Source organism: Amphibalanus amphitrite, unplaced genomic scaffold (genome assembly GCF_019059575.1).
Source record: "Amphibalanus amphitrite isolate SeventyFive unplaced genomic scaffold, NRLGWU_Aamphi_draft 001744F_arrow, whole genome shotgun sequence".
NCBI classification, from domain to species: Eukaryota; Metazoa; Arthropoda; class Thecostraca; order Balanomorpha; family Balanidae; genus Amphibalanus; species Amphibalanus amphitrite.
In genome coordinates, this window is record NW_024883237.1 from 62,664 (window position 1) to 80,014 (window position 17,351).

Below are 17,351 nucleotides of genomic sequence, written 5' to 3' on the forward strand. Positions count from 1 at the left end.
TATTGCACCGGTCTTAGCGTCTTTTGGTACATGTAGAGTAGACGGCTTCGACCACGGACGTAGGACCGTTCTACGAATGTCCGCACCATCCAGGCCTAAGATGCGTCGAGCTTTATAACAATGCAGTCTAGATCAATCAATATAACCATGGTGGTATGCAAACGTTAAAATCTCTCCCCGGCTCCCGCAACGTCCAACGCTCCTCCGTCATGGATTAGAGACCCTCCGTTATACGCTCGCTCGATGCGTCCGCCGAGCCGGCTTGCCTCCAATGACGTCATCGGCCGGCCGGCGGCGTTCAAGGTCAAACGGCTGGTGTCCTTACCTGGAGTTCTATAGCCTTGGTTACCCTCAGTTACCCTGTCTCACGTCAGAATATTTGCAGAGTGAATAGAAAGGGCGCAGGGTGTATAAATAAGAAAGGGTATGGATGAATCTGATATCATATCATGCTATCATAGTAATGTTGATATGGCCTTGTGGATGAATAACGATCTTGATCTTCACGCATTTCATTTGATGCGTGAAGATCGTTCATTTGATTTGGTGCTGCTCTTTTGCTGGATATCAGAGCATCAGCACAGGATAACAATAAGGCACTGAGTTCTCTATATACTGCGCAATAAGGGAGGTATTTAGCATTGATGGGTTCAGGTCAAGGTTGTGATGCAATGCCATGCTGCATGTTGTTCGTGGTATTTTTTATTGAGTCCTGCTGTAAACTATCATCTGTATTATATTTTCTTGATCATTTCTTTTTATTTTCTTCTCTCAGTGGTACAAAGAGGAAATGGCAGCAGCACTGAGTCCGCCAAGAACAAGTGGCGATGGCATGGAGTCTGCGGTCAGCAACCGACCTGCTGACTGCCCACTGTTGGAGCCAGTGGAGCAGCAGATGCTGAAGATAATTACAGACCAGCGATTGCAGGGAGCATCTCTGTCTGACATTCTAGGAGATCTGGAGCTGGCCTCTGGTGTGGATCAACCAATCTTCAGACTGGCACCAGCCATTGAGCAAAGGGTCAGTTTCTGAGAGGGATATGGATAGAAGATTGCAGTTTTATTCATGGAACAATAGGTTCAAGAGCTTTTCACTAAGATGACTTTTAGCATCTAATTATTAATTTTATCAGTAGGTAGGTACCAAACTTATATGGCTGTATTTGGAAACATGTTGATCAACTTTTCAATGCTGTACGAAAATATACCACAGCCTTCTGAAGGGTCTTTTTCCTTGTCAATCGTGTCACATATTTATGGCTCAAATTATGTAGAAGCTAGACCACCTAATGGATGCTTCTCAGCAATCAGCATGTCCTCTGTCCTTCACTAATAGTTGCTTTCTTTCCCTAGTCTGCTGCACATCACCCAGCCTCAAGAACCACTGCTGTACCGGCGATTCCCACCAGTCCCAGCGGCGGAGCGCGGGAGGCGCGTTTCGTCCCGTACGAGCCGTACCCGGGCTGCACCTCTCCTCTAACCGCCGGCGCTGCTGAGGCCGCGTCTCGCCCGGTCGAGTCGGGTCCCCGTCGAGTAAGCGGCGAGAGCGACGGGTCGGCGCCGTCGGCCGCGGCCGTGGCGGCGGCGGCGGCGAGCGCTGCCCCAGCCGCGCCGGAGGAGGAGGATGTTCGCATCACGAAACTACGGAGGGAGAAGGATGAGCTGCAGCGCGAGCTGAACGTCGCCATGGAGGTGGGTGAATTAGCATCGGAGTCTGAATTGCGTTATTAACAGTGGAGGCCTTGACTACACTGAGATAATAATATGTGTTTAAAATCGTCACGTAATTGATGATAGTAATGTCGCACTTCACGCTTTCGCCGATATTTTTGGAAAAAAAATAACGTTAAAATCATTCAGAAGTCGCAATTATCTTGAATAATGTTGATGACATAGGTATGACAAATTAATTATTAGCCTGACTGCAGCTAGCCTCCCCACCTACTCCTCTCTCGGCCCTCCTTCCACTGACTCCATCTCCACCCCCAGGTGACGGCCGAGCTCAAGAAGCTGCTGGTCGCCTCGATCGGCGAAGACATCGAGTCGCGGCTACACCTACTCACAGAGGACAAGGCCCACCTGGCGCAGCTGGTGCGCACGTTTTCCGCCCAGGCCGCCCAGGAGGGCGAGGGACGTGACCAGCTCTCCATACAGTGCGATGTCTGGAGGTCCAAGTTTATGGCCTGCAGGTGAGGATGGTTGTCGGTTGGTCGGGAGGCTATTTAAGCGTAATTGGCCATTTGCACTAAGCAAACTGTACCGGAATCTGTGTGAAATGTTGTATTTTTTGCTTACTGATTTATCCATATCGGATTTAGCAGCTGGGCATGCGGTTACTGCAGGAACTACTGCAGTGCAGTAGCTCCTTCCAGGGCCTTGACTTGTAACTGCGAATTCCCTGCGATCGATCTGGTAGCTGAGGTAGCTAGCTGAAGGACGGTGCTGTGAGTGAGTGACCGTGACTGCACCCCCTCCCCTTCCCCCGCAGTCTAATGGTGGACGAGCTGGCCGGCTGGAAGGCAGTACTCGGTCGCCGCTGCCGTGAGTCGGAGGCGGCTCTGAAGGCGCTGCTGGAGGAGAGACGTCAGATCGCTGACCAGCTGCGCGCCTCCGCCAGGTCAGTCCCCAGGCCCGTGTTACTCTCTCGCTGCCACACTTCGTGCCGATAGTAGCATTTTATGCGCATTTCATACGATTTTTGCAGAGTTCGGCAGTCAACCATTATTGATGAATATAAAGTTAGCCTGAATCTTGACTGAGCATGAATACTTAAGTGTTTTCAATGAGTAATTTTGGGATAATGCTGTTGGTTATTTTGAAATCGTTCGATTCATGTTTATGATAATTCTCTTATGATTCGTATGATTCGTTCATGATTCGTATGATTCCTTCTCGTTCCCCAGGTCTCTGACCGCTGTGCGGGACGCGTTCGACCCCCTGTCGGCCCAGTCAGGCCTGGGCTCACCAGACGGAGACGCCGTACAGCTGGCTGAGCGAGTGACCCAGCTGAGTGGAGCGCTGCACGAGCGGCTGCTGGGCCGGCCGCCGGCGCCCGCCCCGGCCCCCGGTCAGGGACAGACTGAGGAGTCGGCACAGACGCACGTACAGACACCCGCTGAGGAGGCGGCTGAGAAGGTGGGTACTGGGTAGGGATGATAGAGTTGTGGTCTACCGTCTCTTTATTGTGAGTGACGCTCAATATGCTGGGGACGGATTAATCATCAGTCCCGTTTTGTGTATTCGGGTTTACAGGTGCGTTGGCTGGGTGGTCATTTACCCTGGGAATGAAGTATTTTGCTGAGACGTGCAGCTGTACTTAACTTAGGAGGACGTTGTATAACCGCGCGCCCCTACTTTCGATAGCCTGATTACTTTCGGCGGTATATGAATGTGGTAGTCTCTTACTCTCGCTAATCGCTGAAATTTTGTTTGTATTCATGTTCTGTGACGGCCAGAGTTTATTCTGAGTGGTTAACTAATGGATCATCCAGCCTCCAGTCTGATTTTCAGTCATGTGTCGCCCATGGCCTGCCGCTGGTGATTTGAATGAATGACTAACTCGCCCCATCTTTCCACAGCTGCTATCGACGTCGGCGTGTTACCAGTACCAGGCGCAGCGGGACTCCTGCCGGGACCGCGGCATGGCCGACCGGTTCCACCCGCAGGCGCGCCTCGAGCACCTCACCATGACGTGCTGCACCCACTGCAGCGGCGACATCTATGTGGTGTGATGAGAACCAGCGGTTGGCCGCGCCGCCGCTAACTGGCGCTGTGAGCACGACTCGCACCGGCCGAAAAAAAAGGCGAGTCTCTTGAACTGTGCGTCGTGTCCAGACGAAGTGAGAATCGCTGGTTCTGTGGATGTGCCTATTTGTTGCAGCTAAGAAATCGTGCACACGTTTGGTAGGGGTTACACCTCTCCCTTTGCTGGGTATAGATCATTTCACTTTTCAGACATTCTAGAATGATTTCGTGATGCATTCGTGGAAATAGCCGTCAAGTTCGCCGTTCCGTGCTTCTATCCTCAGGATACTGAAATCCTTCTCCTCCACGCCGCAACCTCTCTCCGGGCTGGACAGGCAACTTTATCTCATGCGGGCTGCTCCCTTGGAGCGGCACCGCTGCTCCCGAGGGAGCGCACCCCGTAGCCGGGTGCAGTGAGTGCCTTGGGACTGGGTGGCCTGTCCTCTGGACGGGCTCAGCCCCGGCGACTCACTAGGATGCCTGCCCAGACCAATGTCTCCCCCTATATCCTATCATCCTCCCGGTCCTGAAATGGTCTCATTGGACCGAAAGGGCCTAACCCAACAAAACAAACAAGCCGTCAAGTTATGCGTATGCTATTTTGGTTACAGGTAGAATTGTTACAAAAAAAGCAAAAAAAAACTGTGTTGGATCACTAAGAGAAGTGGCGATCTGGATTATGAAAGTAATGTTTGGTCCCAGACCCTGGAGGTCTGCTATGCAAGGTTTTGTACTGTCATGGGTTAGATTGGGTACGTAGCACTTAGCAGAGGTTTTGTACTGTCATGGGTTAGATTGGGTACGTAGCAGCGGTACTTGTTATAGACACTGGGTCCGGAGTTGGGTTATAGACTTGAAACAGGGCTAGGTGTTATTACATCTGTATATTTTTATGGGATGCGAGCATTTGCTGTCCTTAATTCTTATGCGTATGTAGACATATGTATGATACGTTAGGAACTCAGGCAATATTTATATATTAGTTCCTGAATTACTTAACCGTAGTTACCATGCAACTTTGAAAGTGCTCAGTTCTGATGGGTAAAACAACAAAAAGTTTTCGTTTTCCACAGGGTGCACTTAGGCTACGGGGAGCTACCATTACAGTTATGTTATGCTTTAAGGCGATCCGAATGAACTTTTTTGTTTATTTGATCATATATTTGTTATTTAACTGCAAATTTATTCAGTTTCATTGCATAGTTTTTGTATGTTATAGGTAAGCACGTCTTGTTTTGTTATCGAATGTTATGGGTTTGCGGTGTATAATTGTTTTGCACGTTGGCAGGATCAAATCGGAATCTACTTACCTAACATGCTCATTTTAGCGGGATTTTATATGCGAGCTCGCTCTGAGTACGACTTCTTTCGTAAGCGTGCGTGCTTTGACCGTTATTTTTGCACGCGTTGAATGGCACGGTGAACACACGAACAATATCACCTTCTGGCGGCTGTGATGAGCTTATATACCTACTGGATGTGATGTTGTTATGTGTCGGTCAGTTCGTCCCAGGTACGTTCCCTAACCATCTCCGCGTACTAACTAAATAAACCCCTGTGCCGCGATTTACTGCTGTGTGAAAATGTGATGACTGTCGGCCGTCGTCAAATAATACACCGCGCGTGGTGTTTTGACGAGGGCAGGTGACTGGAAATACGCAGTTTGTCTCGAATGCACCGGCCCGTATATTTATGTGGAATACATGGCTTTATCACTTCATGCAAATACAATTGTTCCGAGACCTTTGTATTTTATCAAGTTGAGTAACGTAGTAACATATTCAAACATGCTATTCAGATTCACCCTCATATGACGTCTACCATTACCTACATCTGTGTCTGGCCAATCGTAAAACATTAAACGGAAAATCATGTAGTCCATCTCCCTTACTCCCTCTTCTGATGCTGCCTCAGACATCCCCGGTGTTTTCCCTCCGTTCGACACCCTCCCCGTCCACCCCTACCGGCGGCGCGTGACCAAATAGTGGCATCCCGCGGCCGCCCGTGTCACGGGACACTCGAGCCTCCCGACCGGCGGCGGCGGCCGATTCGCTGCCCATTAGGCGTCTGTTTGCCGTGCAATTTGCTGGGCGGCTCGGCGGGCCGGCCCGGGCGGCGGCGCGGCGCGGCGATCGATCTGTCTGCGCGCCGCTTTGGCCGCATCCTCCTGGGAACGGGCGCACCTGGAGTGAGGAGACATCGACCGTTCCCAGCGCCGGCAGACGCCATCTTTACCGACGCCGACGACGTCTCCGGCGGCTACAGCGCGCCCCGCGGCACGGACAATGTGGGAATGTTCCGGAGTGCATGGTGGTCGGAAACTATTTTCCAGCTAGAGAAATGTGGTGTACAAGTTTTTTCACATCCTCCACGGGAGTAGCGGCAGTGCTTTGAGCAACACTTGAATTCCCTGAGCCGCTTCATTTTCATTTAGTTTTATTTTGAAGAAAAAAAATCGAATAGCACAATGACTCGATTGCTCATTGCAAAAAAAAAACTGATGATGAATGTCAATCTCTGTGTAATCCGACCATAGGCCTGAGCCGCCTGAGTGAGTTTCCTGACATCAGTTAACCAAACTATAGCCGATAGGCAAACGGAAAATCTGACTTCGAAACCCTACGGATTCACAGACAGATTTCAGCTTATCATGAGCACAGCACGTTTGACGTTACCTTAACCTACAGTAGTTACCTACCTCACCATATCTCGGTGTTTTGTTTCGCTAATCTCACCAAGCAAAGCTCGTCGTTCTACCGTGTTTGCGTTTGATCTTAGTCTGATTGAGGAGCGACTGTGTGTCATTCCGCTAACAAAAGCCATGCGCAGTCTCAGAAACAGGAATGTCCCGTGCGGCGAAACGTTGACATGGTGACCTATCTCAACATAGTAGCGCCTAACATCAGGTGTGTGATCAATTACATCACCACGTGTATCGGTATGAGATCAAGTTCTGCGGCAAGTGTTTCAGTGACCTGTTTGATTTCATGGTTTCATGGTCAATAAGCGAAAGCAATAATGCAGGTCGCGAAGCTGCCACTGCCTACCCATTACATTTTACTAGCGCATCCGCGGACCGCGAGACGCTCGGCCGTCGGCTTCTCTATTCCAGTGCCCATTGCCCAGCGGATGCACGCCGGCACAGCATACTTTCAGGCGTTCGTCACTAGTGCCATCTATCGGCAGTTATATAAGTGTGTCGGCGATACGGCTGTACTTTATTTTGTTGTCGTTTTTTATTGAGACCATTGGCTTGCGTCTGTGAAGATCATTTCAGTGTTGTGGAATTAGAGGATAACCGGATAAGGTAGACTCTGAAATGTCCTAATCACGTGAACTGAGTGGTACGCCGCACTCCGCAGCCCAAGTCGGCTGAGCCCGTCCACTCAGGTCAAGGCCTGTTTCACTAAAAACTTGTATTTACAAGTGTTTGTAGTTTACAATTCATAAGTATTTTTACCAACTACGTAAAAACCGATTTCACTAAGCTTCATCGCCAGTGGCACCTCCGATAAGAAAATGTTTGCAAATAAACTTGTAAACAGTAAAAATGCTTTTAATCAAGAACTATAGCATGTTAAAGATATTGCTTCTTTGTATCAAATATTGTCTAGTATTCATGTCAAAAGCTGCCTAATTAAATTATAAATAATGATGCTGTTGGAAAAAGAAATAAATGATAATTCACATTGTCCTTTTATTGAAAGAAAATAACACGCAAAACATTTGACAGCAGAAGACTGTTGAATGCAATTATGGCGCGCGAATGACAAAACATGACGATATTTTAATACCGATTAGTTTGCTTCTTAGGGTGTGTGCTAAGTAAAAATTGAGCATGAAACGACTCAACAAAGCATAGTTGTTCTAAATATATGACTGTTTTGCATTATTGCACAAAAAGTATCAAAATTCCGAATGTCAAGACCACTGGAATTTCAGGTTTGTAATCACGATGTTTTCTTTCAAGTTTCTGGTCTTCGTGAAACAGAAAGTTTGCGATTCCCATGTTTTCTAGCAAACTTTTTCTTGTAAAAAAGTTTGCAAATTTTAAACTCAAAATTCATGTTCAAAGGTTTCGTGAAATCCAAATCTCAAATGTTGGTAATTATTTCTTGTAAACTCAAGCTTTTTCTTTGTAAATACAAGTTTTATTTGTTAGTGAAACAGACCTCTGATCCCAACGGTCAGTGCTCTCCCGGCATCCCCTGTGATGTCCCAAAGTTCACTTGCAGAATGACCAGTGCCGTCGAGATTTGAGGCTGTTGTCTCTAAGATATCCAGGAGCCTGCTTCTAACAGGGTTTATACGGTTCAACGCAATAGATAGTGAACTGGTTATCGTCGTTCTTCTACATTCGATGCACTGACGCGTCTAAAACAATCCCGAAACTGCATGTTATGGAAAGCAGTATGCATGTATTACCGGTTTGAAGAAGGAACTCAAAGAACCATCGAAAAGCTCCCATTGACCGGTCAGCTATCCATACACATCTACATATATCGATTTCACTTATCGGGCCGGGACTTTTTCGTAAGCGTATCAGATAATCACATCTCAAGCAAATTAAAATGTACAAGTTAATAATTAGAAAAAAAAAAAAACAGATAAATCTACCCGAACACCCGCAACCTGCGGCACAAAGAACTGCCAACCAATTGCACAATGACTAGACAAGAATGACCATACGGTCTTGCATGCCGGTATGGAATGTCGGCGTCGTTGATAATTTACGCAACCCAGTTATGACTATCCCATCACAAGCTCTTCGAATATGTATCCCAGTGCCGTTTGCTTTACAAGCTACCCCACTGAATCCGGCCTCCTGACACTTTCAGGCTATTTACCCATCACTCATGATGTTTGGAGCGATATTTACTCCTCATCACACGACCGGTGTTTTCGATTGTCACAATATCGGAATACACACATCTGGAACATCGAAGTTCATGCATGATATGTCTAAAAACCGCTCCGTTCCAGTTATACACTTTTACCATTCACATACACACTCGCACTACACTGATGAGCAGTCACGAACACAAGCCCGCGAACACAAACACTAGTTCAAGCCCCGTCCCAAAGCTCCCCAGTCAGGTCACTGCGCAATCAGAGCTCTAACTCTTGACTGAGTCCTGGTTGCGCCCACCATCAAACAGTGACAAAATTACCACTTACCCACCCTCCCAACCCCGCCCCACATCACTCGTCATTCCCCAGTGTCTTCCCGCCGCGCCGGGAGGCGCCCTCCCCAGCCCGCTCGGACTCCCCTCACGCTCCGAACGGGAACTCTTCGAGCGGTTTGTCGCGCGGGTCCTCCGGGTGCCACAGTTTGGTGGTCACCTGGCTGTTGTTGTTGGTCAGCGGTCGCTCGTGAGACCAGGAGAGCGAGTGGCCGCGCAGTTGGCCGCCGTCTGCTGGGTCACAGGGCACGCGGGGTCAGGTGGGGTTTCACATGGGTCAGATTAGGTCGCACCATGTCAGATCATACTTCAAGCTGCTTGGGTAAAAAAGGAAAATTGAGATATCAGTGGGATCGATGGAGGAGAATTCCTGAACTGCTTAATTTTCAAACTTGAGGAAACGGCCACTGAATTTGAGGCGTAAAATGAGTATTAACAGGGTAGATAACGGATAATGTAATATCACGTCGACTTTGCGTAAAAAGGTTCACTCAAAGACAAAAGAAAAATCAGAGCATAGTCGATATAACATGGACCTTTATCTTTTTGACATGTGCCACGCAAATTCTGCGAGTCACCACAAGAGCAGCATCTGCTAACAAACGCACACAGCACGCTAGCTGCCCACCCAAATATGCGCGTCATTCCGCCCCATGGACCGCCGTGCGCCGGCGGGGTGTCGCCTGTTGTCTGCCCGACACCGACGAACAGAACAACAGACGAACTCGCCCCACGCGACATATTAACGAGGCTTTAACGGCGCCCGCTATCGGCACACAATAACGACGTCATCAACTATTCACGAGTCGCCGCGGCGCCGTGTCCAATTTGTCCCCGCGGCGGCCGCGACGGCACCCCAGGGTCGCGGAAGGCACAGGGGGTCATAGTGACGACAGGGTGCCACCGGCTTAGAAAGAACTAGAACGGTAAATAGATTGCAGCGCATGATTTTGACCGATTTTATTCACTTCACCATTTTATGCAAAAGCCGGATACTTGAAAAGGTACCTACCAATCCTACGCAGCTACCGTCCTCATCATGATGATTCATTTCAGATTTATTTTGGCGTGTTGCATGAACGTCTGCTCACATAAGGTGGATACTGACCTTTTGACTGGAGGACGATCTTTTTGGGCGCGTCTCCGTTGAGTTTGTGCGAGGCGTGCTGGCCGTCGTCGGAGGAGATCATCTCGCCCAGGAAACTGATGTAGCCGATCGCTAACCGGAGAGTGTCCACCTGTCGGCGCACAGCGAAACATTGTAATGTACAGGAAGACAGAAGTAGGTACTAAACCCTCGGGATAGATACGATAGGGGTCAGATGAACCCCATCGGTTGGGTTTTTTTCACGAATTATTCGCCAAAAAATCAGCGGCTAACTTCGAAATTTTCAGCTTTCTCGTTTTGCTAACTTTAAACCAGGGCTGCGGGGTCGGAGTCGGAGTCGGAGTCGGTCGGAGTCGACAGTTGTGACCGGAGTCGGAGTCGGAGTCGGAGTCGATTTTAGAAACCCGAGCCGGAGTCGGAGTCGGAGTCACCGAAAATCTGTCAACTCCGCAGCCCTGCTAGGTCTGCGGAGTCGGAGTCGGGAGTTGGAGTCGGTCGGAGTCGACAATTCTGCCCGGAGTCGGAGTCGGAGTCTGAGCTGGTTTTTGAAAGCCAGAGTCGGAGTCGGAGTCGCCGAAAATCCATCGACTCCGCAGCCCTGCTTTAAACATAGGGGAAAGTGGGGTAAATCTTTTATTTTGATTTCTTTAAAACACTCATTTCATTGAAAACATCAACAATGTATTGTGCAAGCTTTTGTGTGCAGCACTATAGAGTTAAGTGGTACACTCATACGCCACCAGTGTTCATTTACGCGGATTTGCTTTGTCTTCATCAAATTGTCCACATAAAAAATCGTTCTGAACTTCTGACATTGAGTTTGGGGAAGACGGGCAATTTATGAATCCAATGGGTCTGCAATGGTGAAAATATTTTTGCTGTTGTAGGAAAAAAGAAGCATTTCTTATAAGAATATGTTCGATCCCGATAATCACAGCATGTTGGCAATATTCCTTCGGCACAGTTTATTCTCGAATAATGAATGTGAAAAACGGTTCTACATGGCTTCTGAACCAGGGTCTATAAACGAGCATACGCCTTCTGCACGTATCTCGTATACTGCCATTTCCGAAGCACTTGAGACCAACGAGCGACTGTATCAATGCCGCTAATCTCGGGCATTTGTTGCGAGCTGTGCTGATCGTTGAAAGAAGATGGTCGTCTTGCCCTACCCATGTGACCGTCTTACCCCATGGGGTGGGGTAAGACGGGTTTTTGCAAGGTTTTGCAAAAATAGCTGCAGTTTATTTGTTGAATCAGGTCTAAGTCTCATCTTCTGGTAAATGGAAGTAAAATGTCTAAAAAAGATTTTCACTCAGTTTCCCGTTTCTATGATGTTTCTAACCGGCCGAAAAATGGCTCCAAAGTTAAGGTGCCCGTCTTACCCCACTTTCCACGACCGAAAATAATAGGTACTAGAAAATCCCAAGTGGTGACCCTGACTCAAGTGGCTTTTCACCTGTGACGTCTTTCTCGAGAATTTCTCGAGTCAGGTTTCGGAATGGTTTCAGAATGGCGATTCGAGGTATCTCAGCGCACATTATCTGTACACTTCCAGATCTTTTTTTTGTGTAATTGGCAACGTGTCAAAATCATGAAATATTGTTTGTCCTGACTCCTGTGGATTAGGGCGGGTGTCTGTGTAACATGAAAGTCAGGTCCAGACTCCAGGCAGTTGACAACTTTTGACAACAACAACATTGGTAACTCCCTCTCGGACAACTTTGTATGGCAGTTTGTGAAGCTTATTACAAATTTAACATTCATTTAAGCAATTAGGGACTAGATTTTTTATCTCGCGATAGTCCACACTTATGTGGCGAGGTTGCCAGTAGTGGTAAACGCCTGGCTTTTCTCTGGCAAGACGCGTGAAGTTGACCCGATCTGACCTGCCCCGATCTACCCCCAAATGCACAAACACATCATTTGTTTAACAAAACGAACGCCAAGCTCGAAATCAGGACCACAAGAAATCGATGGCAAAAAATGATCTGGCAGGCAAACCAATGCACCCAGGACCAACTGACATTGGTTACCGCTGGTAACCAATCTTCTTGGTAAGCTTGTTTTTTCCTGCGAAGCTCCAGCTCGATCAGGGTCTGGAAATTCAATTGACACCTCCCTGCATTCCTGAAACGAGTGCTAAGTTCCATATCACTAATCAGCTCCTAAAACTACCCTAAAAAGTCGCAAAACTCGAATTAAGTCACCCGAAGTTACCAAAGATCAATGACCTTGACCTGACCTTCAAGTGACCTGAACACCCATCATAATGCTTGGGAAAAACATAACTTCACATGTCGGCACGTTTCTTATCTGGAAGTCTGGAAACGCACGGATAGTGTGCGTCGACATCCATCCGACCGACGAGTCCATCTGACCCCCCCCCCCCCTCCCTCCAGTGCAGTGGTGCGAGGGGGATTATATCTGATTCACTGGTTGCCTTTTAAATTTAAGGTGACCCCCTTATGAATCATTCGATTCCGTAATAAAAATATTAGATACCTAATAAAGTCAACTTGTCAATTGTCATTTAGGTAGGTATCCATTGAAACAACAGATCCTGAAACTTTTTTTACGAGCGAGCGAGCGCAGCGAGCGAAGCGAGTCTTTTCAATATATAAACGGAAAAATCTCAGTATGAGCGGCCCGGCCCGGCCCGGCCCGGCCTGTAACGCTTTTGAGAGGCTTATATCTCAGCGACCGCTGGGCCGATTGGCCTGCGGTCTTTTTTGTTGGGTAGCCCCATCCCTTCTACCCCGTAATTGACTACTTGTGATACATCTAAGTCACCGTCGTGGCACGTGCCACGTGAAAAGTCAAGGGTGTTTAAGCAGTTTTGCAAAAGTAGTGATTTTGAGAGGCCCATATCTCAGTAGCGGCTTGAGCAATTGTCTTGCGGTAATTTTTATAGGGTAGCTGCATCCCTTCTACCAAAGGTCGGATACTCTCGATGCATGTGGGTCACCCCCAGTGCACGTGCAAAATACAACAATAAGAGGTGTCAAATTTGTTCCCATTTCAGTAACTCGGTAATTACTGGGGCGATTTCGCTGAAACTTGGCATACAGGTAGGCACCCACCAGGCAATGCATTCCCACGTGTTGCGGTTAGGGTGCTACTGCACGTGCGCACGTGCAGGGGGCGTTTCCAGATCTCGAGAACGGCTGGGCCGATTGCGCTCAAATTTGGTACACGGTTGGGGACCGGTTAGTAGGGTGCCGTGCAAAAGTCATTTTGGACCCCGTTTGCACGTGCGCACGTGCAGAATGCCGCTTCCAGATCTCAGGAACAGCTGGGCCGATTGCTTTCAAATTTGGCACACCGCTAGCGACCGGTTAGAAGGGTGCTTTGCACAAGCCCGTTGGAAGTACCCTCTCGCCCTTCCGCACGTGCAGGGCTCACTATCTCGCTCGCTCGTTCTTCGCCCAAAAGGCGTTTTACTGGTTTTAGATTTTAACTTACCTACCTTTTGTGTGACGAGAACGATATAATTTTGAATTTTGGTTCACTTCAGACGTCGTAAGGGTAAATGCCTAAAAAGCCCCTTTTGTTCGCCTTTGATAATATCACAAATTGGAAATTGGAAATTTGTTCGCCTTTGATAATATCACAAATTGGAAATTGTACGAGGTCATAAATTGTTCATAACTTCATAAGGGTATCCATGAAATCAGCTTGGGGTTTATCGACTACGGCACTGACGAAAGCAGATCTGCCACAAGTTGGGCAAAGTTGTGGAGTGGACAGGTCAATAGGCAGAATGGCTTTTGTGGCGGGGCGACATCGGAAAAGGCGAAACATCAGGAAGAGATGAAAAGGTTCTATGGAACTTTTGCTTATATTTTGCTCTTTCCAATCGAGAGTTATTGGCAAAAATCTGTTTGTAGCCTCAAATGACCTCGGATGACCTTTCTAGAGGTTAACAGCAAAAAAAAAGACACCATGGTCGTCACGGGTGGTCCAAATCATTGTGATTCTGAAATATTTGGACTGTTCCTATGCGTACACACGGATCTAGAGGCATTTTCATTTTTCTCCATTGACTTGTAATGGTAAGGTCACGCCACTGGCCTGACCTTAGGTCACGGATATAAAAAACCCTGACACCAACGGACAGAACAACAGACGAACATCAAAGAAACATCAGGAAGAGATGAAATGGTTCTATGGAACTTTTGCTTATATGCAATTTTTGCGCGCCTTATATCCACGATGTTCAGAACCGTCAACTTTTAATCTCAAAATCTACATGTAGGTAGCTTAATTGCTTTTAAATTGATGATTGTGTTTTTTTCACTTTTTAATCATGTGCCGATCTTTTCAATTATTTATCTATGTGAGGCAAACACCGTGACTTGGAATCTAATAAAAGTTTCATCAGATAGCTAACCAATGCACAGTGGGGATTTTTCCGATCTAGCACGTATTTAATCGTAGAGGGCAAACCATAGGTAGAATTGTAGCCAGATTGTGCACAGATGTTGGCTGGTGTGTCCTGGTGAGAATTTTACCTGTAAATGTGCATAATCAACATAGTATAGGGGGTTCAATTGGACCCCCGCTCAGCTGTTTGGCCCCTGATCAAGCTAGAGCTTCGCGGAAAAGTCAAGCGTGCTGCCAATGACGAAATTAGGCCGAATATATCCAATTTCAAAGTGCAAGGTCATAAGCTGACTTTCCAAGTCAGTTTAATGATCCAACTAAAGTTGGGAAATCGAGACCTCTTGAAACTTCGCAAAGTTAGGGTGTTACAGGGTATTTTGGGGTGCTGATCACGAATTTCATGTTTGTTTTGATCACAGACGATGTCTTTATGCATTTAGGCCAGGTCGGGTCAGGTCAGGTTAGATCAATTAGTAGGCGTCCTGCCGGCCATCCATAGAAGTGTCACCTACTACTGATAGCTTCGTAACATGGAACAAAGGCACTAGAACTACTTCGTAAATATTCAAATGGCTGCTAAAATCGAAATCAGCACCAAAAACTACCCTAGAAACAAGTAAAACTCGAAAAAGTGAACCAAGGTCATCAAAAGGTCAATGACCTTGACTTGACCTTCACGTGACCTTGACACCCACCATTATGCATGGCACCAACATCATTTCACATATTTGAACGTTTAAAACCACAAAAAGACTGGAAACCGCGGATAATGTGAGCTGGCATACGCCGAATCGCGATTCCGGCCAAACATGGTCTCGAGAAATATGCCACAGGTCAAAGGTCAGTTGGGTCAGAGTCATGAAATTTTTAGGTTAGATGTAAAATTGATGATCTCGAGGGTACCGAAAGTTTCGGCGCGATCGGCCGCTTTTTGCGCGAGTAATTTGCGGAAAACCATGGGGTTTTATCCGACCCCTTCCCCTCCCCCTCCCCACAAGTGCGATGGTTAATAAGGTTACGGTATCATAGGAGTACCACTTTTACGGTTACGGTTACGGTATGTATAATTTACGCTTGTCATCCTATTCCTAATGAATGTGTCTCAGAAAATATGCATCATATAAATCACGAAGTAAAATTATTCGCCTATGTCCGGAACATACCTATATCGTGCTGTTTGCCCTAGCGCTCCTCGAGTGGGGTGTTAAGATACTCTAATGTGAATATTCCGTGTTCAGGCAAGTTTCGGCAGCCAAACTAGGCGTTGTCTTGTGCAGAAGAAAGTGGCGAATTCGATAGGATATATTTCGGAGTGGAAAAGTGTGGAGAACATTGTTGATTTCCTACATTTATTTAGAATACCATTCCTTCAATATGGTGTCTGTAAGGGTTTTTTGTAAAGGGCATTTTTGTGACCTTAGTAAGGTTGTGGCATACTTTCTGTTTGCCATTCCATTCCTAATAAAGGTGCCTTTCAGACGATATGCAACTTTAAGACCTCGCAAGATTAAAACCAACAGGACAGGACAATGAAATTGAGCTATACTTTCGGGCCTTGCTGAGCCCATTGAGTAATCACGCATGAGTGTGAACTTTGGGCGCATTTTTCCTAGTTTTGCTGTGGGCATACAGATGAAACAATGCCATATATGAAAAATTCAGACATTTCTTAGCCCTACTGACACAAAAAATAAACAAAAATCCAAAAAATATTTTTTGAATTAATAGGCGCTAGATCGGAAAAATCCCCACAGTGCAATGGGGCGAAGAACTACTCATAGCCGTCTTCACACACCCAAAAAGCAACATTTTCGGCTCCATTAAAAAACAAAATAAACAAGCGGCATCACTGTGACTGACCTTGCTAAGTTTCTTCTCGTAAGGCAGCGTGGGGATGTGAGTGCGTAGTCCCTCGAACGCGTCATTGATGCTCTGCATTCTCCGTCGCTCCCTCATGTTGGCCGCGTGCCTCTGGTGAACCTGCTGGGTGGCGCCGGACCGTCTCCTCCGCCGCCGCCGGGAGCCGGCATCCCCGCCGCCGCCAGTGCCGCCGTCCCCGTCAGCGCCGCCGCCGGTCCGACCCGCGTATGAACCGTCATTGGACGAGCACGAGTCGTACATTGGCGACTCCATGAACTCACAGAACTCGTGAGACTCGAAGAAGCAGCGGTTGAGCGCCTCATAGTCAAGGTTCTCCATGGCGGAGTCGCTTCGCACGATCATGGGGCGGCTGGAGCTGCGGCAGACACCCTCGCCAGCACCCGAGTCCCGACCTGGCCCGGCCCCACGCGCGCCGAACGCCCAAGTCCCACTGCAGTGCCGTAAGTGAGTCCGAGAAGCCGCCTGAGAAGTCGCACTGACTTGCGTAACACGTTCGCCAATCAAGGTGAAGCGGATAAATCACAGTTCACTTGTTGCGAAAACTGCACGTGCCGGGTAAACAATGGCACCTGTCAGGTGGCTACACGTGTAAGCAAGTCTGCCAATTGATTCAACACGTGCACGACACGTGTAACGAGGCAAACGGCGTGCGGCCGGCACGTGTCGCAATGAATGTGACGAACGCCGCCGGCACTCGTGGAAACTGCGATAGGGGCGGGGCTTCACCGTGGGAGCCGGCGGGCGGCGACCAATGGCGGCTCGGGCCGATGCGCTGCTGCGCTGTGATTGGTGGAACAGGATGAGACTGCGGAGGTGGGCCGGGCCTCTGAGCTCCAGACGGGAGATAACGTTGCAAAGACACCATGACGACGGGCTTAGCATTTTATGGAGTGGTGATGAAACAGCCGTCGGGGAAAAGAAAAGGCGTCTGAGTGAGGGTGTTAGCGGCTCCATCAGACGATGTTATTACTCACAGCTCACGCGACAGCCGACAAATGGGAAAACTGGGGACTACAAGAAACCAATCACCGTCGCCTTTATGAAACGGA

General features: G+C 47.9%; 2 protein-coding genes across 2 annotated transcripts; one reads left to right on the plus strand and one right to left on the minus strand.

Annotated features, from left to right (window-relative positions):
• The first annotated feature begins 330 nt into the window (after positions 1–330).
• On the plus strand, positions 331–4,835 carry LOC122374944 (golgin-45-like). The gene is made up of 7 exons (XM_043354028.1): positions 331–424; positions 776–1,021; positions 1,354–1,692; positions 1,990–2,189; positions 2,489–2,617; positions 2,904–3,135; positions 3,579–4,835. The coding sequence occupies exons 2-7, from the start codon at positions 791–793 to the stop codon at positions 3,729–3,731; spliced, it is 1,284 nt and encodes a 427-aa protein (XP_043209963.1). The 5' UTR covers positions 331–424; positions 776–790; the 3' UTR covers positions 3,732–4,835.
• Positions 4,836–8,142: 3,307 nt separating this feature from the next.
• On the minus strand, positions 8,143–16,987 carry LOC122374940 (pancreas transcription factor 1 subunit alpha-like). Its single transcript, XM_043354017.1, has 3 exons — positions 16,282–16,987; positions 10,036–10,165; positions 8,143–9,158 (listed from the first exon to the last, which is right to left on the minus strand). The coding sequence occupies exons 1-3, from the start codon at positions 16,642–16,644 to the stop codon at positions 9,016–9,018; spliced, it is 636 nt and encodes a 211-aa protein (XP_043209952.1). The 5' UTR covers positions 16,645–16,987; the 3' UTR covers positions 8,143–9,015.
• Between the last annotated feature and the right edge of the window lie 364 nt (positions 16,988–17,351).

Coding starts and splice junctions, on each gene's coding strand:
- LOC122374944 (XM_043354028.1), top strand. CDS start 791: ATGGCAGCAGCACTGAGTCCGCCAAGAACAAGTGGCGATGGCATGGAG. Junction 1,693..1,989: donor AGCTGAACGTCGCCATGGAG/GTGGGTGAATTA, acceptor CTCCACCCCCAG/GTGACGGCCGAGCTCAAGAA. Junction 3,136..3,578: donor CTGAGGAGGCGGCTGAGAAG/GTGGGTACTGGG, acceptor ATCTTTCCACAG/CTGCTATCGACGTCGGCGTG.
- LOC122374940 (XM_043354017.1), bottom strand. CDS start 16,644: ATGATCGTGCGAAGCGACTCCGCCATGGAGAACCTTGACTATGAGGCG. Junction 10,166..16,281: donor ACGAGAAGAAACTTAGCAAG/GTCAGTCACAGT, acceptor GTGCGCCGACAG/GTGGACACTCTCCGGTTAGC. Junction 9,159..10,035: donor GATCGTCCTCCAGTCAAAAG/GTCAGTATCCAC, acceptor GTGACCCAGCAG/ACGGCGGCCAACTGCGCGGC.